This window comes from Gastrolobium bilobum, unplaced genomic scaffold (assembly GCF_033153095.1).
Source record: "Gastrolobium bilobum isolate Gb01-03AN ecotype WA unplaced genomic scaffold, APGP_CSIRO_Gbil_v1 utg8959, whole genome shotgun sequence".
In the NCBI taxonomy this organism is placed as follows: Eukaryota; Viridiplantae; Streptophyta; class Magnoliopsida; order Fabales; family Fabaceae; genus Gastrolobium; species Gastrolobium bilobum.
The window spans coordinates 227,158-253,914 of NW_026899316.1; the positions used below are offsets into that span (position 1 = coordinate 227,158).

General features: G+C 32.6%; 3 protein-coding genes across 5 annotated transcripts; 2 read left to right on the forward strand and 1 right to left on the reverse strand.

Annotated features, from left to right (window-relative positions):
• The first annotated feature begins 6,302 nt into the window (after positions 1 to 6,302).
• On the forward strand, positions 6,303 to 14,092 carry LOC133289488 (protein NPGR2-like). Of its 3 annotated transcripts, none has more exons than XM_061487442.1 (6): positions 6,303 to 6,463; positions 6,859 to 7,136; positions 7,901 to 8,153; positions 9,291 to 10,507; positions 12,068 to 12,160; positions 13,477 to 13,655. In XM_061487442.1, exons 2-6 carry the CDS (start codon positions 6,897 to 6,899, stop codon positions 13,516 to 13,518), a joined length of 1,845 nt encoding a protein of 614 aa, XP_061343426.1. In that variant the 5' UTR covers positions 6,303 to 6,463; positions 6,859 to 6,896; the 3' UTR covers positions 13,519 to 13,655. The 3 variants fall into 3 exon arrangements, with proteins under 3 accessions (XP_061343426.1, XP_061343424.1, XP_061343425.1); XM_061487440.1 differs by having other exon boundaries at positions 6,304 to 6,463; positions 12,068 to 12,221; positions 13,477 to 14,092; XM_061487441.1 differs by having other exon boundaries at positions 6,304 to 6,463; positions 6,867 to 7,136; positions 12,068 to 12,221; positions 13,477 to 14,092.
• Positions 14,093 to 17,516: 3,424 nt separating this feature from the next.
• On the reverse strand, positions 17,517 to 18,161 carry LOC133289459 (uncharacterized). The gene has a single exon (XM_061487391.1). The coding sequence runs from the start codon at positions 18,159 to 18,161 to the stop codon at positions 17,517 to 17,519; it is 645 nt and encodes a 214-aa protein (XP_061343375.1).
• A 3,417-nt stretch (positions 18,162 to 21,578) lies between these two features.
• Positions 21,579 to 24,706, forward strand: LOC133289511 (rho GDP-dissociation inhibitor 1-like). The gene is made up of 5 exons (XM_061487486.1): positions 21,579 to 21,914; positions 22,392 to 22,455; positions 22,551 to 22,772; positions 23,521 to 23,645; positions 24,465 to 24,706. Exons 1-5 carry the CDS (start codon positions 21,675 to 21,677, stop codon positions 24,531 to 24,533), a joined length of 720 nt encoding a protein of 239 aa, XP_061343470.1. The 5' UTR covers positions 21,579 to 21,674; the 3' UTR covers positions 24,534 to 24,706.
• Positions 24,707 to 26,757: the final 2,051 nt, after the last annotated feature.

Genomic DNA, 26,757 nt, shown 5'->3' on the forward strand with positions numbered 1-26,757 from the left:
TGGACAGGCTTCATTGATTACCAAACTCATAATCAGACAGGCAAACTTTTAGAATTTCTTAATTCAAAATTAGTTTGAGAAAAAGTTTTTTTATTGATTATTTCAATAGATCAACAATGAAATAAAATATTGTATAAAAAAATTAGAGCTTTGCGATACATGTAAAGTAATATACTTTCAAATATCAAACCCAAAGATACATAATTTACAATCCTTTAAAAAAATGCATAATTAAAAGAGATTTAGAGGTGCATCAGTACTCATTCGATAATCGAAGGGGAGGGTTATATTTACAAATTTTTTGTTTACAAACTACATTATGTTCTCCCGAAAATACATAGTATAATTTATAAAAATTTGTAAATGAATCATTCCTCGTAATCGAATGTTGAAAATATAATGCATGAAAAATAAAGAATAAAAAGGTAAGACTTGATTACCAAAAACAAAAAAAAAAGGTAAGACTTATGAAACAATATGATCCAGAAAGAATGGGCTAAGGCCTGATTAGATTACAGGGCTCTCTTCTTTTCTTAAGATGAAACAATTTTAGATGTCACTCTTTTAAAATATAAAATGGGAGACAACTAACTCCTTAGCTCCCCAATAAATATTCGCTATGACTAGGGTGTGGGGCAATAGTTCAATGCTTCATTAAAATTTAAGGAGTTTGCAAACTCTTAGAAATGTGGTTATTAAATTAAAAAAAGTAATGCATTTAATGTAATAGGAATGTAAAAAATACATATTTTATTATTTAAGTGATTACAAATATCTAATAAAAATAAAGGAAAAAATGAACTCGTATAAGAATATATATACTTTTAAATTTCAGTAAGCTATTAAATTTAATCAGTCTTATTACACTTTTATTTGCAACTTGAGACTAGTTGGTGGAGCCCGAACTGACCTTCATCAACTTCTGGAAAATATCTTTAGTCCTACAATAATATTCAATTTTCAGTACTATTGCAATACAAATTGCAGTATATTGATGCCACATAAGCAAATTGATGTGGAAAATTAAGTTATGTGTCGCAATTTGTGTTGCAGTACAGCTGAAAATTCAGTAGTACACTAGCATTAAAGATACTCTCCTATTTTTGTGTCTCACCTACTTTCCTTTTTGTTTATAGGAAATATTACTCTCATATGATATGAGAGAGTTTTTATGTCATCCACTCACAAATCAAAAATGGTACCCATTCTTTATTTTTTCTCTCTCCTCTATTCTCTATTTTCTCTCTTCTAAATTGTGAGTGCATGAGAGAAAAATTCTCTCATGTCACATGAGAATAATCCCTTTGTTTATATATATATATATATATATATATATATATTTATAAATATAAATAAAAGATTATATTTACAATTTTTTTTTACAAAATACGTTATGTTTGACCGTTAACACTCTACTCAATAGTATCTTATTGGTCAGATATAATATAGTTTGTAAATTTGTAAATAAAAAATTTGTCAATATAACCATACTCTATATATATAGGTTTTATAGAAAATATTTCTGCAGTTAATGTAGATAAGTTATCTGTATTTTGTCCCAAAAGAGCATAGTTTTGGGATTGAAATTGATGTTATACCTTTGTTATTTTATTTATAAAGGTTATACTTACTACCTTTTTTCTTACTACTTGTTACTACCAAATCTTAACCGTTGATTTCCGTCAATCTAACGATTAAAATTTATTAGAATTAATAATTAATTAATAAAATGACCCAATAAATTATAACCGTTAGATTGACGGAAATCAATGGTTAAAATTTAGTTGTAACAAGTAGTAAGAAAAAAATGTAATAAATATAACCTTTCGTCATATATAATTTTGGAAATTGCTATTACAAGCTCTAGCGTTTATTTCTTCGAGCATTTCTACCGTAGGATGAGATAAAATTTCAAGGGATGTATGATGCATCGGAGTTAAAAGAAAAAGAAAGTACAAAATATTTGCGAGTGCAAATACGCTTGGCCTTAGATAGCACAACCCTGTAATTTTAGGGTTTTATTAACAATAACACATATTATAATATATCAACAAACAAAATAAAATAAAAATAAATAGAAAACTCAGAAATCGAATTTGACTTAAAAAAAAAACAAAATGTATGAAACCTAAACCCTAAACTATATACATAACCCTAAACCTAAACTAAACAGTCATCAAATCGAAAAAGCAAAGCAAAACACACAAGCCAATAGAACCAAATAATAGTGAATTAAACTATGTCCATAAATCACAAAAAAATGAAGAAAAATAAAATAAAAAATCGATGAATACATACCAATAAGTGAGAGGAATGAGCGACTAAAGTTGTTTTCGATTAGGTTTGGGTTTGGTTATAATCGATTAGGGTTTTGATAATAACCCCCTCTGCCAAATGGGATTTTTTTAAAAATGTTTCTGACGTTATTTAATCGATCAAATAATTGGGGTTTAATCGATTAAATTACGGAGTCTGCGGTGAAATCATTTTTTGACTGTTTGATGATTACGCCCGTGTTGTACTCGATTAAACAGAAACATATTGGTGAAATATTTTAGGTGAGGGACAAAATGATATTTTTTAATTAATAAAGGAAAAAATAGTCAAAAAAATCTGAGTTTGAATTTGAAACCTATATTTTAGAAAAACCACTTAAATCGGTAATTATTAATGTTTCCCTCTTTATTTTGCATTTACTATTTTTGTTCTCTTTGGAAATTAATGTTATACGTTTATTATTTTATTTATAGTTTTAGGATTGTCGTATATAATTTTGGAAATTGCTATTACAAGCTCTAGCGTTTATATCTTTGAGCATTTTTTTTTTTTTTTTTTTGTAATATATCTTTGAGCATTTCTACCGTTGGATGAGAATATATTTCAAGGCATATATTTGGAGTTGAAAGAAAAATAAAATAAAAAGTATTTGCCAGTTCAGATACGCTTGTCTTAGATAGCACAACCCAATAATTTTATTAAAGGGTTTTATTAAAGGAATAATTTTAAATCCTCCTTTCACATTCTTTTTAATAATCATTCAAAAGTTATTAAATAAAAAATATTGAATATATTTTATATTTTTAAGATATTGACTACATTCATTTTTTTTATATTTTCTTCATTAAGAAGTATGATAATTATTAAGAAAATATTTGAAAATAATATAACAAAACCTGTATTGCCGATTATCAAGAAGTATTTAATATATTCTATTGAACACTTTTAATTATTTAAAAAACTACTATTAAAATATTTTTGTGTTACTAAAATAATAAATGCTTGACTTTTTAATTTTAATTTTTTTGGTTTATCTTAAAAAATTTCTTAAAGATATTCGATAATAAATATCACTTTAGGACAAATCAGGTTTATTTATATCTCTAGGACTGTGACGGAAAAAGAAGTATGAATATAAAATTAATCTTAAGTCAAACGGCATAATAATTATTTAGCTCTAATTTTAGAAATTCTCTCCAAGATTTAAATATATGTTCTTTAAACTATTCATTCTATCACTTAAATTAACCCTCCACATTGCATGCTATATAGATGCTAACTTGTTATTTGGTGTTTAAAAAATTTTGCCTACTTGATATTAGATGTGATAAAGTGAATGGCCAGATCAATCATCAATCCGTCAAAAAATGAATCAATTTGTCTTACTCTACTTTTGAGGGTGGATTGAAAAGCTCGGCTTGGCACACTGACCCGAATATATTTTATAATAACTCATTTCACTATTAATCTGTCAAAAAATAAGTAACCCCAAATGAGACGGGATAGGTTAGTCCGGCGGACTGAGTCCGTTTTGTTGACCCTATTTACTATGAGTGAAACATTTAATTTAATTTTTATTTTTGGAGTAATCTTTTGTCAGATTTTTTGTATTATTATTATTTTAGTTTAAGACAGAACTCTACTCGTAAGAATTTATTACGATGGACTCTAAAAATACCGACAGGTAAATAAAGGTGTAAATTTCGTAACCAAAAAAAATTAAAAAATGTCAATTCGGGCCAGCTCGGCTGACCTCCCGCACGTGGGTTGTCTTTTAACGAGTCAAGCAACTACATTTTAAATTAGTAAATTATTAAATTGAGGTAGGATTCTTTGACACCCGTGTCAAATTTAAAATTTGACACTTCATCTGAGAGCCGTTAGATCTAAAAAGAGTTGATTTGTAAGCATGTGACACCATAGATCTTTTTTGATCTAACGACTCTCAGATGAGGTGTCAAACTTCAAATTTAACACTGGTGTCAAAGTATCCTCTCTCTGTTAAATTAGACTAAACTTATGCAGGCGATAGTTAATTTGTAATAGATGATCACTTATTTTAAATATATTTAATTGGTTTAGTCAACACACTTTATTATATTATTTAAGTTGGCCCATCAAATTCAACCCCTATTGACACCTTTAGAGGAATGGGAAATGAGGTTGAAGTCCTACACTCTCTCAATCTCCAATCAATCCTTGCCACATTAGTTGTGTCAAATATTTTAATTCATAAGTTTTTTTTTTTTGATGGAAAAGTTTTTTTTTTTTAATTTCCCTTTACAGAGTATATTTAATTTACTATTTTGTTTGTAAATGTTTTATTTTCTAGGTTGTAATTTAGTGGTTGATGTTTGTTTTTTAAAGTTGCTTGGATTGTAAACAATTTAATTATCTTTTGTCTTTATATTTTATTTATTTTTAATATTATATTTTCATTATTTATTTAATTATGATGTAAATTAAATATTTTAAATTAATAAAATATGTGAGGTAAATATTTAAATTTGTAGCACAAAGAGGATCTCCACGTCTATAAATGTAAGTAACCCCTCAGGTAAATATCACCATTTACTATACACTGGCCAGCCCCTCACTACATCCGATAAGTTTTTTTTTTTTTTTGGGTCTAAATTATAAGTATTTTTTGTTTCACATACAAAAAATTATAATTCTGAGATTGATTATTACTAGTAAGCTAAAGAACTTTTCATTTTCAACTAATTCTTAACTATCGTTTATTCAATAAACACTTGGACTTCATAAAAATCGAAGTTTTTATTTATTATTTGTAAAGCAATAAAAAAAGTAATATCTATAAAACAAATCTGAAAATCAAATATTTAATCAATAATATTAATATGATTTTTTAAAATATCACTACTTTCATTAAATCAAAATAATATAAATTGATGAGATTTTTTTTTAAACATGGGGATAATTAATTTCTTTCTTTTAAGTAAAAAAAGTTCCCTGGCAAATCTCTTTTACTCTTTTCTGACATGGAAAGTGTAATTTAATGAAGTATTAATTGTATTCTCCCCCACCCCCTCTTTATTCCAACATTATAAAAATTGTTCTTTAATTAAAAAGTTTATTTTTTAATTTATAGAAAAAAATTCCGATGTTAGTTTAGATAACTTTATCTAATGTTCATCGAAACGAAGTTGTTTTGGGATTGAAAAATTACAAAATTAGAGTGATAAAGACTATTATAACTCTGAAATAAATTAAAATTACAAAAATACCATGATTTCCGTCACAAAACGACGTCATTTTGATGAACATTAGATAAAGTTATCTAAAGTAACATCAGAAAAAACAAACCCTTTATTTATTGTCTAATTACTAACATAAGTGACTAAAATATATATGAATAATATGATATCTTATCGAGTATAATATCTTAATAAGTTTGACCATGAATTCAATATATTTAAATGTATTATCAGATTTTCAACAAAAAAAAACATATTCATATCTAATATATTTATATTAAAAGATTTAAATAAATTGAAGTCATCGAAAAATACATTAAAATATTAATTTAATAAAATATTATGTTATATATAGACGTGTCATTATTTTTGAATGGCAGTTGATGAGTAGATTAACCGAAAATCTTATTTGTTAATTTAAAATTTAGTTACGACGAAAGATTATTAAAAAATTGAAATCACACGTTGACTGTGGTTAAATATTATTTAAAAGTACAAATAAATCATTAATTAATTATGGTTGGCAAATGGTAGGTGTTAAGGGAGTGGACAGTGATGTTAATGTGCGTTGCATTGCCAGCGCACAGAGCCACCACGTGGCAAGCAATTATCGTGGTAGGTAACATCACTAAAAAGCAGAGTGGGTCCCACCGAAACCATTCGATTCCGTTCCCTCTCTCTCTCTCTCTCTGGAAAAACTCATGTCTTCTCCCGAACGCTTTCCACTTCTCATTCTTTCCAAACTGCAACTTATTTTTTAAAAATAAAAAATAAAAAATAAAAAAATAAAAAATGAAAGAAGAAAAATCATAAAAAGGAAAAGCCGAAGAGGATAAAGAAGCTTTCAATGCTTTAATTGATTCAAAGCATTCAAAGGTGCCTTTGATTGCAGAAAATTCAGCAATGGCCATTACTGTTCATGTTCCTTGCCCTTCATTCCTCTGCTTTTCTTTCTCCAAAATCAAAAGGTGAATTGATTTGATTACTCTTCTTTCTCTCTCTCTTTACTCGTTTTCCATTTCCATTATTTTTATCTCTGTATTTCCGAGTTCTATAACCGTGTCTTCAGCTGAATTCACCAGTAAATTATGTAGGAAATAATTATTTTTAATATTTATTTTAATAGCTGCTGAATCGTTGTGCGTCGATTTCAATTTCGTGATGTTACTTCTCTTATTCTGATAATAGCGTTATCAGTTTCTTATTAAAGACAATTCAAAATTTGAATCTAATAGAATAGGAAACTATCGGTAACCAACAAATCAGAAATTTCGGTCAAATCCATATGAATTAATTGCATAGAGAAGAGTTTTTTTTTTTTTGTGTGTGGTGATGATTGTGGTTTAAATTTAATGTATGGCAGTGGTGCAGCGGAGAGGTTTGTGAGTAAAGACAGAAAGCATGGGGAGGAGTAAGGTTAGGCAGGGGAGGAGATTGCAGAAGATAATGAAGTGCTTGTGTTCGGGGGAGCAGTTAAGAGCAGCAGATGAAATGGTTCCTTGGTCGGAATCTGTTGCATCGAAGGATTATTATTCGGCAAATTCTGGCCGTGATGGACAAGTTGTGAGGAGGAGGCCGGATACAGGCAACATAGAAGAAGCTGAATCGTCCTTACGTGAGAGTGGCATCTTGAACTATGAGGTTGGTTTTTCTTCGAAAATTCCTTGCCTTTTTTCCATTTGATGATATATTGAATAATTAGTCCTTTGACATATCGTTTTCTCTTTCTTACTTACTCTAGAGAGACTGCTTAATCATATGCATGCTTGTGTTTGTGTACACCCAATTAGTCATTTCAAGTTTATTCCGTTTCCTCAAAATTTTGAAAGGTTATTACCGGTTTGAGTCCAGAAAACATTCTCTTTGTAAAAATACAAGTTAAGAGGACAATTCTTACCTCTACCCTCGCAAGTTAGGGACCACGGTTTGCACCTTTTTTTATTCATAATTAGTAGGGAAGCCTTGGCATAATGGTTGGGGTTGTTGCCATGTGACTCAGAGGTCACATGTTCGAATCATGAAAATGCAAGATAAGGCTGCCTATTATACACCCACGCAACTGGTCTGACTCTTCCCTGATCCTCTGTATAGATGAAGCTTTATAGCACCGGGTTGCCCTTATTAATAGTTATATAACTGCTTTCAGATCTTTCTGTCTCCGCCTTTATCTGTGGAAAGTTGATTAGTTGAAAGCCCTCGGCATGTATCTATTAGTAGTTTAACAGAATCATTCATCTTATTTCATTTTTATTTTTATTTTGGTATATCATCTTACCTCATTTTATTGTGTATATGTAATCAAGGCCTTGGTTTCTTTCAGATCATGGCTGATGCATGAGTTGTTTGATCATTGACGATCTATTTATTGAACATGATGCAATCTGCTACATGCCTGTAATCTGCAGGAAGCTAGAGCTTTGTTAGGAAGATATGAATATCAGGAAGGAAATATAGAATCCGCTTTACATGTTTTTGAGGGAATAGATATAGGCGCAGTGACTCCCAAGATAAAAATTTCCCTTGCCAAAAGAAGAGAACGCCGTAAGAGACATCCCCAGAATCATACTACTCCACCAATGTCTATACATACTGCTGGATTACTGTTGGAAGCAGTTTTCCTTAAAGCAAAATGCTTGCAGGCTCTTGGGAGGTTTAAAGGTACCCTTACCGGTTTTTTGGTTCATAATTTCTCTCTTTAATTTTTAATTTAACGTAAAGGAACCTGTGGCTTTTCATTTATATTTTCTTTTTATCTGCAAAATGACATGTCCTTTATCTGTCGTCTGACTTATTTACTGGTGATTAGGTTCTGTTTCATGCGTTTGATTTAACTGCTATGATTCTTCTTTTTAACCATAAGATTTAGTTTGCATGCTTAGTCAAATTCAGGCATCTGCTATGCAGAGTGTTCCTCTAGAACTTGTTCCCATCACAATGGGAAATATTGTAGCTTCTTAGATTATCTTTACATATTTTTTTCGCCCTATATACGTCATTACTTGACTTGATAATCGTGTTAAATAATCTGCCTTCATTATTTGAATGTAGTGTTTGTTTGGTATTGTGAAGTTTTAACATTTCCAGGAATTGTTTTCTTGTAAAACACTTGCTTACTTAAAAAAATAATTTTGACTTATAAAGAATCATTTCAACCCAAAAGCTTAAGCTATTAAGTGAATGCCTATCAATAGTGTTTATATTATATGTCTCTCACGCCCCTTCACACAGATACTTATTGGGTTTGAAGCGTGGACAATGCATCGGGCCCCCTACCCATGCTAAGAAATTCCATAATATTTTTTTTTTTTAATAGAATGTAGGACGGTGAGGATCAAACTCGTGACCATTTGGTCACGGAGACTCTGATACCATATAAAGAACCATTTCAACCCAAAAGCTTTTCGGTTGAATTGGTTCTTTACATGACTTCAAATAATTTTTCTTCTTCTGCCTTTGTTTCAATGGAGAAGCACCAATTTATTGTTTCTCTTTGATGCCAGAGCTTCTACTTTGGCTGTCACATTAGCACTTCTATACTTTTGGCCGAATACCTCAAAAAATTAAAATGAATGTTTTTATTTTCCGTAATAGCTAAAAAATAGCTTTGTTGATTTCACAAAACGACTAAAGAAGATCTTCATTACCTAGAGATCGAGGCACACAATCCATCTTTTGACAATTTGACAAGAATTATCTAATGTCAAGCAAAATGGGCATTCCTTTTGAATTATGAGGTTTTGAGCTATATGAGTAGCCAAAATGTTATCTAATATATATTTCAAATCACTCTTGCAGAAGCTGCCCAAACTTGCAAAGTTATTTTGGACATAGTTGAGTCTTCATTACCTGAAGGCTTGCCTGAAAACTTTGGTGCTGAATGTAAATTGCAGGAGACTTTGAGTAAGGCAGTTGAGCTACTTCCAGAATTATGGAAACTTGCTGATTGTCCCCGTGAAGTTATTTTATCTTATCGGCATGCGCTCCTTCCTCAGTGGAATCTTGATTCAGAGACCAAAGCAAAGATACAGAAAGAATTTGTTATTTTTCTTCTATATAGCGGAGGGGAAGTAATCCCCCCAAATCTTCGTTCTCATATGGACAGCTCATTTGTACCCACAAACAACATAGAGGAGGCTATACTTCTTTTAATGATTTTGCTAAGAGAAGTCTCTCTAAATAAAATTGAATGGGATCCTTCAATTTTGGACCACCTTTCATTTGCTCTATCTGTTTCAGGGGATTTGACAGCTTTAGCCAGTCAATGGGAAGAATTGCTTCCTGGGACTATCAATCGAAGAGAAAGATACCATGCCCTTGCTCTTTGTTATTATGGGGCAGGTAAGGACTTGGCAGCACTGAATCTTCTTCTAAAATTGTTGAGTAGCAGAGAGGACCCGAAACATGTTCCTGCTTTGTTAATGGCTTCTAAGATTTGTTGCGAGAACCCTGATCTTGCAAAAGATGGGGTAAGCTTTGCTCGCAGAATGCTTGATAACTTGGATGGAAGATGTGATCAGTTCGAAAGTCTTGCCAATTGCTTACTTGGTGTTTCACTTTCAGCACACTCAAAATTGGCTATTTCTGATTCTGAGAGGTTTGAGAGACAGTCCGAGGCACTTCATTTCCTGGAAACTGCGGTCAGAATGACCAGAATGTGTGAACCCCTTTTACTGTACCATTTCAGTTTAGAATGTGCAGAGCAAAGGAAGTTGGATGCTGCACTTCATTACGCCGAATGCTTTCTAAACTTGGAAGTTGGATCTAATGTTAAAGGGTGGTTATTGTTAGCCCGGATATTATCAGCTCAAAAGCAGTTTTTGGATGCTGAATCCATTGTCAATGCTGCTTTGGATCAAACTGGAATATGGGACCAAGGAGATTTGTTACGGACAAAAGCTAAACTGCAAACTGCACAGGGCCAGTTAACGAGTGCCATTGAAACATATAGTCAGCTACTTGCTATTCTTCTAGTTCAGAGAAAAGCTTTTGGTTCAAGGAAGAAGCTATACAAGGTTTGTTGGTTGTAATGCTGGATGATTTATAATTCTGAGTCATAGTCCTTTTTCTTGTGATCATTACTGTCAGAATTGGCTAGATGTTGTCTCCCATAAACTTGTGAAATATATATGCTGCAGAAACTTATAACCATGTTTCTTTAACTGTGGATGAAAGGAAGTGTCCAGATGGTCCATGCCTGTTCATATTGATGTGAACACTCATAGTGAGAGTAGTGTAAGGCATGGTCATCATTTATTCAGTTTGACATGGATGCATATCTTGAAAATAAAAAAAGCAGGATCAAAGAGTTCCTTTGGATATAATGAGGAGAACAATGAAACTGTTTAAAGTATGGTACTCTTTTAAAGGCATGCTACTTCTGGGTTCACATGTTTATGTGACAGTCAGTATTTTTAATCTGAAATTGTGAATATTTTGTGGAAAGCTACATTTTTTTGAATCTGCATGATTGGCATTAGATTAAGCCTTATTTCTAATTTTCCTTAGATTTTGAAGAGGAGCTCAGATTCTGATTGTGCTGTATTTTTATCTTCCTCTCTTTGTTTTCTTATTTCTAAAGCAAATTTTACTTATTTATTCTTCCTCTATACCAGATATTACCTATGTGAACAAGAGACCATTTGGTTGAAATACTGGGGATGTTGGGTTTGTATAGCAGTATAGGTCTTTTGGTCTTGATGAATTTTTGCTCTTGAAAGAGTCAGCAGTGCATTATGGCCGTATCATTGCAGCAGGTTATAAGTTCAAATCTCTTGTATCTCTGTCTCCCCATTTTGAACCAAAATGTCCCAATATTGTGCCAGCAGAAGTATTCAACCCACATGTGGGGGCCGGCCGCCCGGGGGGGGGGGGGGGGGGTTGGGTGGGGAAGTATTAGGATATATAGATGATTAAAGCCTTATGCACTACAAATTCAAGATTTTATAAATTATAAAAGCTGTTACTTGTTAGTTATCAGTATTAGTTGGGCCCAGATGTATTTGGTGTAAAAATTTCTTTCTAATTTTTTATGCCAATTGAAATATGCATATTTGTATATGTTCTTTAAGGAATCAAGCCTAATAATATATTCTAAGTTAATGATTATTGAATTCATCTTATTGTATTTACATGTATGGCCCTGCAGATCTGCTAAACTATTTAGTGAAAAGTTAGATGGCTGAGCTTTATAGGTGCATACTTTGGAGTCTAGATGCAATCCATTAGAGGATTTGACTATTTTTTGTTGGTTATTTTTTTGTTTCAAATGTTCAAACATGTTTGGTGAATGAATTTGATCCACAGTGAATGATTGAAGTTTATATATTTTATGTCTGGAATGCATATGGAATTTTTCTTAAAGGATGTATTTAAGGCAACTGCTTTTATCTGAAAACTCAAAAACTAAGTTCTGCTCCAAAGATAACACTAAATAAAGTGTGGAGACCTTTTTTACCCCCCCCCCTATGTTTTTCCTTTTTCTTTTTTTAAAATTTTACTTGCACAAGAAATTCACTTCAGAAGAGACATTGCTTCCAGCTGCTTACCCTCTTTCCCTATACTCTTTGTAACAGGACTACAGAGATCATGCTAGGAACTTGGAAGTGGAAATTTGGCATGATCTTGCTTATGTATACATAAGTCTGTCACAGTGGCATGATGCAGAGGTGTGTCTTTCAAAATCTAAGGCCATCAAACTATACTCTGCTTCTAGATGTCATGCAATAGGTAAACATATAATATTGTTTTATGATTTTTTTGAAATGACATTAACCAATTATAGTCACTTAAAAATAACTGGCAGATATTGTCTGATATAGTACTCTTTGTTTATAGCGATGTAATAGTAATACATTGGATGCAGTGAGGTGCCAAGAAATGACAGAGCTTGGGTGTCAAGCATGGCATGTCTTATAAAACATTTAAATAGGTCTAACCTAGTCCAAATTTTTAATATTATGATGATAAACTAACCTAAGCCTATTTGCACAACAGCCTCCACAAAAGGTGCAGAAAATGTGCACCTAGAAGCATCTGTAAAACATGCATGAGTGGTGCTTTACATAGTAATAAAATGAGGCTAAGCTGGTTGTAATTGTTAAACGGTTAATATTTGGTAATGATTGATGTTAAGTGATGTTATTGAATATTAGAGTGTAGTGTACTGTTTGATCAAACAAGAAGTTAGTTATTAGAATTGGTTGGGCCTAACTGTAAGCTCGGTGTTGAATTTTCGTACTTTTCATTCGTGTGCTGCTACCGACCCTAACTAAGTTAGGATAAAGGTATTATTGATGTTGATGTTAACTTTCAGCCTAAATCGGGGGAATCCTAAGCCAAGAGGAGTGAACTAGTTGGTGAGGGGCTCCGGTAATTTGCACGAGATTAGAGGTTTATTCCTTAGTGGCACTAGTAAATCAGGGGGATCCTTAATTAAATAGTTTCAATAAGATTTTTTTTGTCTTCACTATTGAATTTCATGAAGATCAAGTACTTTTTACACCGATAAACCTTTTCTTTCATTTAGATGAATGTAAATATTTCCTGGTGCTTGTGAGAACAAAGTTTAACATGTTACTGGAAGAGGCTTTGGACTTTGGAGCCCTTTTTACGTATTTGTAGAATAATTTCTAATTTTGAATATGATATTCCAGATTTATGGATGCACTATTTGGCTCTGGTTTTGTTGCTTGTGCTTGTATGTGCTTCATTTTACCCTCATTTTATAGAATGGTCTCACAGGCACTGCTGTGTTTTCTTTGGTCACTGCAACACAATAGCTCCACTGGCTTGCCACTTTTTTTTTGTTCTTGTCACTTGCATTGTTTAATTTTAGCAAAGATAAGTTACCCAAAATGGGCTTCTTGCATGTAAATTTGAGAAAGGTAGAAAAAGAGGGGGAGGAGGTGGGTTGAGAGTGAGCAGTAAATTTTCCATTTTAGTTATTTCAAACTTGCATAATGCATTTTGTTCGATTTGACAGGTACAATGTACGAAGCAAAGGGCCTTTACAAAGAGGCTCTAAAAGCTTTTCGTGAAGCTTTGAACATTGATCCCGGACATGTCCCTAGCTTGATCTCGGCTGCTGTGGTTATAAGACGGTGCAGTAATCAATCAAATCCTCCTGTCAGAAGCTTTCTGATGGATGCACTGAGGCATGACAGATTTAATGCTTCTGCTTGGTATAATCTTGGCATTCTCCACAAAGCTGAGGGTAAAATGTTAGAAGCTGCAGAATGTTTTGAGACAGCAAACTTTCTTGAAGAGTCAGCACCAGTTGAACCTTTCAGATGACTGATTCTGCAAGCATTTTTGTGATGCCATCTCACGCTTGACATACATATTCGTGTATAATTTTTATGTATTCTTGACGTCGGTATAGGTCAATAAGAAAGTCATCCTTCATGATTTGCTTTGCTTTCCTTTGTTGCGAGCTGCTGCTCTTTCATTTTCTGAAAAAATGGATTCTGTGTGCCATTACCCATGAACGAGTGGATAAAATAAGTTAAGGTAGATGAATTATTTTTTTTTTCCAATTTTACCAACTAATATATATTGAGTCTTCAGTACTAAAACTGTCATTAAACTGTTACGACCTTATTTGCAATGTATGAGACTTGAGTCTCACGTCGGTTGTATGGACAATTCACGTGAGATTTATAAAGCCTTGAATACTCTCACTTTTTAAGCTAATTTTTAGGGTGATGCACTTCAACGTTTTATCAAATGGTGTCAAAGCACCCACTATGTTTTCCAGATTGGACTGGGGGTTGGAATCTTGGAATTGGAATCGTGGGTTTGGATTGCGAAACTAATAGAATGTTACAATTATATTTGCATTGTACCTTAAATATTGAGAATATTATCAAAAAATTATTTGGTTGGTAAAATATTTCTGGGTAAAAAAGTCAATTTTGACTAAAAAAACAAGTTTGTCCGAGAAATTGGATTCAGCAATACCACCTAGTTTGTGGTATTTCTTGATGGTACTTTGACCATGAAAATGCTGGACAAACTAGAATCATCGAGAAATTTTTGCAACACCTTTACCAAACGCAGGTTAATTGGAATCCTAAATGAGCTTTTCAGGATTCTAAAAAATATACACCTAGCAAACAGTGCTAAGATTCTTATCATAAACACAGGGAAATGCATCCAACCAACAAGGTGATGTGTGTAAAAAACCTGTCAAAGAATCGGAGGAAATGTGCCAGTGTTAGATTAGGATTCTCTAACGTTCTTTTTTTTTAAGTTTTTTTTTTTAAAAAAAAAAAAAAAATTGTTGTAAGGGGTTCTTGAATCTTGACCCAACTGTTCATAGCTATAATAAACATATCTACAATCAATATATATTCATACCCTCCAGAGCACTAGACTCAACCGAAGTGTGTAAGATATTGTCAGCCTGTCAAAATCAACATACATTATTAACTAATTGTTTTACCTAAATCAATTAATTAGCAACAAATTCATTGATTATTTATCTAGCTCATTTAGCTACTTAATTATAGAAAATGATGCAATTAATTATTATTCAACTGAATTAATTATTTTATAATTTTATTGGTGGTAAAGGATATAAAGGAATCGAATAAAATACAATTACAAAGATTTTCCCATTTATCTTTTCCCCTAAATTAAGAGATAGGAGATGAAATGACATGGAACAACTTATGAAATTTCAATATTCTCAGGTTTGAAATAAGGGCAATATGAAAAAAAGAAAAAAATACATTTATAACTATTACCATTCTATTCATTTTTATTATAATTTCTAAATTTATAATAGAATTCAATCTTTCTCCTATTTTATCTTCAAATATCTAAATGAGAGAGTTTTATTCTATTATATATCTTTTGCATTCCAATCACATTAAAATATCTTAACAAATCAAAGGGTAGCATAGAATCCCCGTTCTTGAAAAGCACTAGAGAATTATTTTCACCGCATTATAAGGGTCTTCCGATCCGAATGTCATCAAAGCTTTCGCTATGAGGTTGTGACAGTAACTGTATTTTTAGTTTTAAGGGATGGGATTACAACTCAACCAAAAGTAACCGTATAAACGTTATTTTTAGTTGAAGGGATGTAGTTAAAATTAATCCACAAGTTAAAGGCGTGTATGAATATTTTAGTCAAAAATATGTTGAGAGAAGGTAAACATAGAGTAAAGCCCAGGTCAGTGAGTAAAGCCCAGGTCAGTAAGTATGATGAAATGCACAAGAAGTAATATTTTTTCTTCTTCTTTTTTGAAACATCAGGAAAGAAAAAACAAGACAAAAACAAAAACTAGGCACAAAGCTTAGTCTAGTGAACTATACCATATTGTTATATAGAAGATGGTGCAAACACTCCGGAGGAGGATTCTCCAGCAAGTGAACCGCCCAAGAAAAATTGTTAGCATAGGCAGCCAACCAATTTACTATGCCATAACCCTCACGATAGATATGTGAAATATGAATGTTCCAATGCATTGCTAGCATGTCTCCGATACGCATAATCAGTCCAGAGGAAGGATGGGATAAGGGCAGCATTCCTTCAAAATGAGATGCTGAGCTAATAGGGAATCCCCTTCTACCCATACGTTCCTAAAACCTTTATTCCAAGCAATCTCCAATCCTACCAGAATGGCCCAATATAATATGAAAACTAGTATACTGCACGAAACCTAAAGAGAATACTAATTATGGTCATTATTATAACATAAATGCCTTGACCTTCTAACCATTTTTATATAACAGTAAAACCAATCATTCAACAACTTGATGTAAAGTCTTCTACAAATGTTTTTTTTAACGCCATTACCAAATAATAATTAGATAATCATACATAATTGTTCAAGATATTGTTTTCTTTTTTTAAAAAAAGATATTTTTATTCATTAAAGATAAACTACTACACCAATCAATGTTGGCTCATTTGATAACGGAATTGAGAATTTAAATTCTTATGAATTTATTATGTATGCTGTGAATTAAGAAAAAAAAAATACCAAAATGCTAGAAAGGGAGTGTTTGGTAGGAGGTGAATTCAATGTTTTAAGATTTTGAATTTAGAAGTAGCATTAAAATCATTTATTATGATGGATATTGATCAGACTATTGATGCTAATCTTTCGGCCATGGGCTTCATCTAGCCACCTAATAGTGGTATTAGAGATAATAATTTTGATTGGTTGGGTCAAGCATTTAGATATGGTCATTGATGCATTTGGGTTTGTTGTCTCCCCTAGCTCAATGGTTATGTTATATAGCTAAGGACTTGATAATCGCAGTCAAGTCTTGGTTCTTAACCCTACAAATACTTAGAAGTTTGAGTGGTAAAGTTTCAAAAGATCCATAAACTTAGCCCACTAAAAATAGTTTTTACACCATGGGTTTTCCTAGCCGCCAAAAAAGTATATGAGCATTAACAATAAAAATTTGAAGCACAGATTACATACACCAAATATTAAGTTTTAAAACTTAGGAGTCTAATTTTTTTTTAATTAATTAGGAGTCTAATTTTAAAATGAATAAAATAACAAAATATCCAAATATACCAGCTTAGATACGAAATAATAAAATATCCAATAAAAGAGCGTATATATTATGATGTTTACATTTCTGCAGCTGTTGTAGTGCAGTAATCAAATACTTGTCATATATATGCTTGAAAGCATTAAATGTAAGGAATCACAATCATACAAAGGATGAAAGCATTAAATGTGAGAAATCATAACCATACATTGTACGTAAAACGGCTGCAGAAATGATTTTACCATATATTATATATCAACTACAAATTTCAATTAACACTATCCAATAAAAGAAAATTTAAACATTAAGAAAAATCCAAAACGAGCATGGGAATAGACATAGAGTTGTGATTAAGCAGCCTGTTTCTCTTATTGGTACTCAAGATCCTACAGTATCTAAATGACCAAGTTGAGTTTTAGATGAACCCGGTTGGGAAAAAAAAAAAAGCCAATGGAGAAAAAGACCTTAATCAAAAGGCTTGAATTATGAATAATAGTAATGGATCTAGGTGTGGAAGGGTCCCTTTGGATTTAGTTGTTTGCACAAACCCAGATAAGTGAGATAAAGCACTCTATCTTTGGCTCCAGTTCTGTGATTCTTGGTGTGCTTACAGAAATACTTCAAATATGAAAGCTTGCAACATCCAAGCATCTGTCCCAAAAACAAGAAGAGCCAGTTGGTTGTCTTCTTCTTCTTCGTAATGAGAGGCTTCAAGCTATTTTCTTGGCCACACCTCTCACACGTTGGGAGCGCAGGATTCATCCACCTATCTGGTGCCCTATCCCTCATGCTGTCCTTGTTCTCTGCTGTGAAATTACCAACCTCATCGAACTTTTCTTGCAAATCAAATCCAATGTCGTATTGTTCCTCGCATCGCTTGCATTGAACTGTTCCACTGATTCTCCTCATGCCATGCGATAACAATTGTTCAAGGCTATAAACGGTGGCGCGTTTTGAAGTAGCCCAAGGGTATGGTGGTGTTATTGTCTCACTCTTGCCATTCTTCGTGGCCCCAACCGGTAGCTTACGCTTACGTCGTCCTTGGTGGGTCGACGAGGGAACAACTTCTTGATCTTGATTTTCTTGTGGTGGAAGATCAAAGTTTGCGAATAGGCTTTGCTCTTGCCCCTCGTGGACATGGAAAGACATAGTCTCTGGTGGCGGGAAAAACTGTATTTCTTGAAGGGGTTCTTGGGGTGATGAGAATTGATGCATGGGTGCTGCTTCTAATGGTGGATATGGAAAAAGGGGAGGGAGTGTTGTTGCGAGTGGCAGTGACGACGGTGGTGGTGGTAACGGCAGCTGTGGCTGTGGCATTGGAACTCTGGAGAGTGAAAGGGTAAGCCACTGATCTTCCATGTTCAATTTGATAGGTTTAATTAACAGATGGGTGGGGAATGTAAGAAACGAAAGCTAAACACAGGTGTTAGGGCAATGGGAACTGCAAGAAACAATTACGAAATCAGGGGAAGACAGGGAGAGAAAGCAAGAATCAATGAAGGCTTTTATAGATTTTCAGAATATTAACAACCGTGTGAGTCTAATCCGTTCAGAGTGTAAATTTTGAAGCTTTGAATTTTATCTCGATTTACAGATAATTATCCAAAACAATAGATAATACTTGTTCATGCATGAGAGTCCTAGTTTTTGTTTTATACTTCTTCTCAGATATCTCATTTTAACATCTGTTTCGCTAATCTGTATGTTATGGTTGCATGAATTTTAGCTTTATCTTCAAATATACTTATTATTATGTGTCACGTGTTTATAGGATAAAACAGAGTAAAGTTTCAAGTTTTAAATTTAAACCGTAGTTATCTCAATTGTCAGATAATTACCCAAAACAAATTATAGATAATACTTGTTCATGCGTGAGAGTCATAATCTATGTTTTATCTTTTTTCCATAGATAACTCTTTTTAACATCTATTTTGATTATATATATCGTATGGTTGTATGAATTCTAGTTTTGTAGTCAATTTATTTTTATTTTTTCTGAGATATCTCACGACTAGTCAGATTTGGTGTGGGTCCCAGAATTAAAACTTTAAACTCTTTTCAAAGACTGTACTAGATAAGATCGAATACGTGCTTCTATCCTCTTGTGCTCAATTCCCGAGCACTCATCTGAGCTACCATCAATTGATTTTTTTGTGAAATTCATAATATATTCTATGTCAAATGTTTCAAGAATATAATATAACAGAGTAACATTTGAAGTTCTAAATTTAAAAAGTTGTATGGTACATCATCTTCAATTGAGATAAATTCTCAATTTATAGATAATTACCCAAAACAAATTATAGTAAGGGTGTTCCAAATTTGGATTGGATTGATTTTGAAAATAAAAATTATCTGATCCAATCCCTTCGATTTGATCATGTAATCATCCATTCGTTTGGATTTTTTTTCAAATCCGATCCAATCCAATCAAATTTTTTTTAGTTTGGATTGGATCAGTTTTTGGTTTTTTGAAAAGCTTAAAATTGGTTTGATGATTATTGTGCAAATAACATATATTTTGTATGTATTGGCTTTGTAGAAAAAATTCTTGAAATATTGAAGCATTATTAAACGATAATCTTTTTCTTTTTTGGACAATGAGATATGAAACTATATATAGACGAGATTTTGCTTATGGGGTGTGGTTAGGTTTTTTGTTTTGTTTTAGCTAATGGGTTAATGAGTCTTGAGTTTAGAATTTTTTTAGCTATGATTAGGGAAAGACCCAAGTAGGTAGAGAAAAATTAATCTATTCGATTGGATCGGTTCTCACCCATCAAACCGAAAAAATGATCCAATTCAATTAAAATTTGTGATTTTTTTTCAATTTTCAATTTTTCAGGTTTTAATTAATTCGGTTATCGATTTTTCGGTTCGGTCGCTGCGATTTGAATCAACTTGGATAGGTTGATGAACTGATACACCCCCTTACTAGTATTTCGGTATATTTTTTTTCAAATGACAAAATTACTCCCCGGTCACCATAGTAAGGGGGTGTTTGGTAGAAGGTGAAACAAAAATTCATAGAAAAATCGAGTAGGAAAAATTATTTGACTATGTTTGGTAGGAGGTGAAGTAAAAATGAAAAAAAAATTCTCATCATTTGCTTTTCTATATAAAATGGTTGGGGAAGATTACCATTGAAGGGGTGGAGTTGTTTTTCTCATTTGGTGGAAAAATTAACACACAACAACATCAGTAGAATTAACTTAACATTTCCTAAAAGATTTTGGCCTATCAAACATTTTTTAGTAACTTGCCAGGAAAAAAAAAATTCTTATCATTTTTTTGAAAATTATTTTTTTCTTGGTAAAAAAAAATTTCTTCTTTGCCAAACAGATTTGGACTCACAAGATGACCCCACCAACCCAAAAAAAAAAGTTTGAATCAACTCAACAAGTTTGAACAGGTTAAATTTGTACAAAACCGATGCAATTTCTTTGAATTTTGAAATATGATGCACTTGATGTATACTGCAATAGAGATTCACATAATATACTATTAGAATTTCATTTTATTATTTTTAAATTGTGAAATGATAGAAAAACTAAAAAATACATTGTTCATAGAATATATTTTTGGAATTAATATTTCGTATGTCGAAGAAATAATTTTATTTCTTACACACACATAAAAGTATGTGAAGTCGCCCCTTGGGACATTACACATTTTGTGGAGAAGAAAATAGTTAGGTTGCATTTGGTCAACCACACACGCTGTTGCCGTCGGCCGACTCGGCTTGTGCATGTTAAATAAAAATAGTTTTTTTTACCAAAAAAAATTATATAGGGTCTATATTATTTTTTTTCTCTCCTCTCTTCACATAATTCTACATAGCATTTTTATATGTGTATATAGAAGATAAAATTATTTCTTATTTATATTTTTTCATTTTTTTGTTCATTATATTTATTTGAAAATAAAATGTTGTTGAAGGACCCAATTGCAAAAGGAGTGTGTAAAAAAAGCAGCAATTGGCAGTTTCGAAAATCAGAAAGAAGAGGGAGCAGTGAGCGAGGCATGCGCGGACCATAATTTTGTGAGTGTACAGGTGAAAATGGATATTGTCACGTGTAATTTAACGTGATAATGTTACGTGGTGGGAGGATCTTAATCATTAATAATTAAATCAACGGTGATGATTATGTAACTTTCTATTTTTATATTTTTTTTCTCTCTTTCCTTATCACCATTAACTCATCCATGATTGCCTCCTCATATGACATGATCATGTTAATTAGCACATGAGAAAATCAGCTTCCGTGTATCGGATATATGAAATTGGGTACATTTTTTTTTTGAGGAATTTTTTTTTCAATGGTGGGAAATTTTTTTTTTTTTTCCAAAAGTGATAAATTTTTTTAACAAATGTGAGAAAAGATAGTATCCACTTGGATACCTTGGAGGTACCAAAGTTTTACTCTTGCGCCGACAAAGTAGGGACAAATGGGAATGAAAAATGCTGAAACATATAGAAAACAGATAAAGCACTGAAAAAACATTTGTACAGTGTGTTTAGTCAACACTGAAACTGAGAAAGCCAAGACAATGTGAATGTGGCAGTCACATATGAAACACTTCTTTTTCTGTTGACTACTTCTGTGTCTGTCTCTTTGAATATTGTGCCAAAAATCCAGAGAGAGAGAGAGAGAGAGAGAAATGGAGGGTGGGAATGGGAAGAGAGCACAAGAAGAACCAGGCCCTTCTTCTGCTTCTGTTTTTGATGCAAGCAAACAAGAAATGACTGAAAAACTGAGTGAAGTTTTTGATGATGGTAGGGAAGAGGTGGAAGAGGAAGAGGAAGAGGAAGATGAAGTTGAAGGCGTTGGGGATCATAAAAATGGTGTCTTTGTTCCTGGTCCTCTTGTTTCTCTCAAGGAGCAGATCGAAAGGGACAAGGTCTTTATGATTTTCACCTCTCTTTGGTTCTGCATTTTTTCCCCCAATTTCTTTGAAATTGTGGGTTTTTTGGAAGATTGAATTTTTCTTATTTTTGAATGGATTGTTGGTTTTGTGGATTTTGTTAAGAATCCTCTCTTGAACTGCAAAACTGAATTTTCACTAGTTAAAGTATTTAAAATGGAATGGTGAAACACTTTGCAAGCTTTGTGCAAAATGGTTCAACTAATTTAAAGTATTTGCAAAGTCTCTCAAACCATTTGCAAAATATCCATTTCAAGCAGCTGTGGCTTAATTGTTCACAATGTATCGAATTTTCCTTAAAAAAATACTGCATATGATATCCAAGTGGATTCTCATAGGTTGATGATATCACTCGTTAATGAAGTGATTTAAGCTAATGTAACAAAAAAATAGTGATTTTTACTTCTAATTTTTCTGATTTTGAGGATTCGTGTGCTGTGTGCCTGTGTGCAGGAGGACGAAAGCCTGAGGAGGTGGAAGGAGAAGCTGTTAGGTTGCTTGGAAAGTGATTTAGAAGGTTTGTTTGAGGAGTTTGTTTATAATTCTTCTTTATACTTCATTGCTCTTTTTGCTTGGTTCTACTTTAGTTTTTTTTTATTTTTTCTTTTATAGATCAATTGGAGCCTGAAGTAAAATTCCTCTCCATTGGAATTCTCTCTGAGGATTTTGGTGAAATAGTTACTCCTTTACCTGTGGATGAAAATCAGAATGGTCGTACTCTGTTCACTCTCAGGGAGGGGTCTCGCTATCAGCTTAAGCTTAAATTTAGTGTTCTGCACAACATTGTGTCTGGCTTGACATACTCCAACACTGTGTGGAAAGGAGGGCTTCAAGGTGGTGTAGTTAATACTTTTCTTTGTTGCTAGATAATCTTCAATATGTACGTTTATTATGATTGACTTATAAAAATCAAAGGTTTGAAACTATGAATATCTTGTTCTATTATAACTCAGTTTAAAACCTGGCTCTTCACTTATATAGGATAATGCAAATAATGATCAATGCAATATTCACTTTGATGAGTTCATGAGATCGGGTCTAGAACCTTAATTCCCTCCAGCTGCCGGATACAATGCCTTAAGGCATTGTGTTTTGATATTTTCGAAAAGCAGTTGGTAATAGTACTGATTATTTGGTCTATTTGTATAGCATTCTTCGTTTTTGGTGATCATTAAGGTCCTTTCTCGTTTTACTGAGGGGAGAAGTTTTTAGGTGTTATTAACCCCATTGGAAGGACAAAGGGAGCACCACAAATGGCAAACTAGCTTGTAGAATAGTAAATGATGTCTGGTAGGGCTTCCTCTCTTCTTCTAGGAGATACTGAATTTTAATTCAGTTTTAGCAGTCCAGCAATTTATGTTAGAACACTGGGTTAACTCCAAGAAAAAAGTCTCAAGCTATGTTTAATCGTCGTTACTTTTCAAACAACAGCTTGTTTTCTTGAATGAAGGAATCTTATGCCATCTGTATGGTACAACATAGAAATGAGAACATAATTTGCACATGAAAATGAAGTTGAATTACTGCATTTATTTATTGACATATATTATTAGAAATTGATCTTACTCTTGGGCTTTTTCAGTTGATCAGAGCAAAGGAATGTTGGGTACTTTTGCTCCTCAAAAGGAACCATATGTATATACCTTGAAAGAGGACACCACTCCCTCTGGTGCACTTGCAAGGGGTGTTTACTCAGCTAAACTTAAGGTATGGGGAAGTAAAAATACATTTCCAATTGAATGCTTTGTTCATAATTTCAATATATGTGTGGACTTACCTTAATATATTTCATAGTGAATTTTCTATCTGCAAGGCAAATATATGGTTGCTCATCTGCTTTGTTTTGAATAACTCCAGTAAAAAAGTTTTATCTAGTTAATGTTATGGAAATTTTATTTAAAAATCTATGATCTAAAACTTGTTCAATGTTGTCAAACACTTGAAAATTATGATCCATTTTTCTTTTACTTTTTTTCCTTTAACTTTGGGAATTCAATTCAATACGCATGTTTGTATATGGTGTTCTAGACAACCCAAATATAGGAAAACTTCTATGTGCTACTCAAAACTCATAATAACTAAGATCCGATAACTGTCAATTATGCTATTCTTCATTATAGATGTAATGTCATAACAGCAGGGAGACTGAGAGTTTTATCTTCATCAGACATATATTAAGACCAGCCAAGAAATTAGTTTAGCATCAATATGAGGGTGTGTTTGGTTTAGCAAATGGATAATGGAAAGGTAGACATTTTGGAAGAAAGATCATTTTACAAGCACACCTAAAGGGTTGGTTATTTAATGTTCATTTATATATTTTACAATCACTATATTTCAATTTGCTAAAGGCTATTACAAATTTGAAATCCCAATGTATGAAAAAAGTAAAGAGCTTCCATTAGTTGGCCATTTTGTTTAAGTTTGTTAGAAACAATATCGTGTGATTTACTCTATTCCGTGTAATTTGTACAATTGATCCATATAGATGCATAAGCTTGTTACTCTTTGGTTGGTGTCTTACAGTTTGAAGATGATGACAGAAGGTGTTACATGGAACTCAAATATTTGTTCGAGATAAAAAAGAGCAGCTAGCCCGTGTTTTCTTGACAAGTTTTTAATGCATCATTTTATCTTTCTCCCAAGATCCCTAGTTGTATTCTTGAACATATTTGGTAATGATGCTACAGGTTTATATTTGCTTACTAATACACAAAAGGGGCAATGGGTTCTGTTGTGAACTTGTGTTGTGATGGCTTATTTTACGAACCGGAAAATGACTATACTGAACATTTTTGCACACGCTCCGTATATTGCAGAAAAGCTTCTCCCTCTACAATATTTTGTGGAATTATCTACTCATTGCTTGAAAGCAACAATTAACATTTATGATTTGTACGAATTAATAGCACAGATAGGTTAAAGTACTTGCATTTTTATTAAAAGACTGAGGGAAAAGTTGAATTTACTTGTAGTTTGGTTTTCAAATGTTTATTAAACAACGTTGTTTTGGTACATAATTGATAATTTTTTATATTCTCTTTCTTTTACTTTCTCTTTCTTCCTACTTTCATAGAAGAGAGAGAATCTAAAAATTAATTAAATATGCATTAAAATGATGTTGTTTCATCTAAAATAACATAAAATTATGTCATTTAAAATGACTCTTTCCCATTGATTAATGAGTTTTATATTATATTTTTTTTTTGGGATAAATTACAGGTATCCTCCACGGGAGGCAATAATGTTTGAGTCAGGAACATCTACATCATGGTGGTTTACTGATACTATAATAATTTATAGTATATCTATGTGACATATCTCATCACGCAAAAATCATTTGAGTTTGAAGCGTGGATATTGCACATATTTTTTTTTATCTTGTGCTAACTTAATTCCACTAGGAATTAGAAGGCAGTGAGAATCGAACTCATGACCCCTGGTCACGAAGCTATGATACTATGTAAACAATAATCCCGCCACCTAAAAGCTCAATCTGTTAAGTGTTGGTCTTCAATAATTTCATATTATATCTTCGTACATTCTTGCAACCAAATTGGGAACATTGACCAAAATGCCACTGTTCACTAACTTTTTTATCCAAATGCCACGCGAACAGTATTATTTCTCAATATGCCACGCGGGCAAGTTCGCTACAATGTCCAGCGAACTTCGTTTGTTGATGTGGCATCTTTTTGGTACCTAGTTCGCTACTGAGAGTAGCGAACTATGGTAAAAAAATGTTAGGCGTTCACTTGGACAAGTTCAGTGCATAGTGCAGCGAACTACATGCTAGTTGTCATGTTGCTTTTCAACTGTACGGAAGGAAAACGTCTTCACACACCGACCCCTATATCTTCCAACACTTCAGTTTCTTTGTTTGGAGAGAGATAGAAAAAAAAAGATGGAAGAAAAAAATGAGGATGATTACATTATAAAAAAAAAAGAAAAAAAATAGATGGTGAAATGTTAGTGTGTCTATGGTAAAAGTTGGACTTTTTTTTTTTTTTTTAAATACTAAAAGTTGGACTTTTGAAAAGAAAGAGAGAGAAAATGCGAGGAAGGAAATAACTTTTGGCAAGTGAAAAAATTACTATTACCAATAAAGAATAGAATAGACGGGCGTGGTCAGAGGGAGCCAACTTTCATTATACCAAGATCGCTAGGTTGTATAGTGAACTTGGGTAAAAACTGCCACGTGTCCTATTTTTATTTGAGCAGATTGTCAGTTTTATTATACCAAGTTTGTTAGACTGTATAGCGAACTTGGGAGAGACTGTCATGTGTCATGAAAATAATTAGAACAGACTGACATTTTGACCACATAGTTCACTACTTCCAATAGCGAATTAGGTGGCCATCAGAAACGTGTCACGTCAGCAAATGAAGTTCGCTACCTATTGTAGCGAACTTGTAAGCGTAGCGTATTGGAAAATAACACTGTTCGCGTGACATTTGGGTAAAAAAGTTAGTGAACAGTGGCATTTTGGTCATTGTTCCACCAAATTGAGTGGTTCCTATAGTGGAGCTAAGACTGTATTCCTTGATGGGTTAAACATATTACTATAGAGGTACTGTTAGAGGAAATAGTATGGAACAAGGCTCTCATATGAGTCATCATAATGTATTCTCAGATATGTCTCAGGGCAAATATGTTAGTGCACAGCGGCAATGTGTTTTCAAATATATCTGAGAGAGGAAAATGTGTTAAGCATAGTTGATTTATATTTTAATCGAGTAACTGTTCATAAAATTAAGGGCTTTATTAATCTCATATTGTAGAAAAGTAATTCTCTTCTATCATGAACACAATTATGGG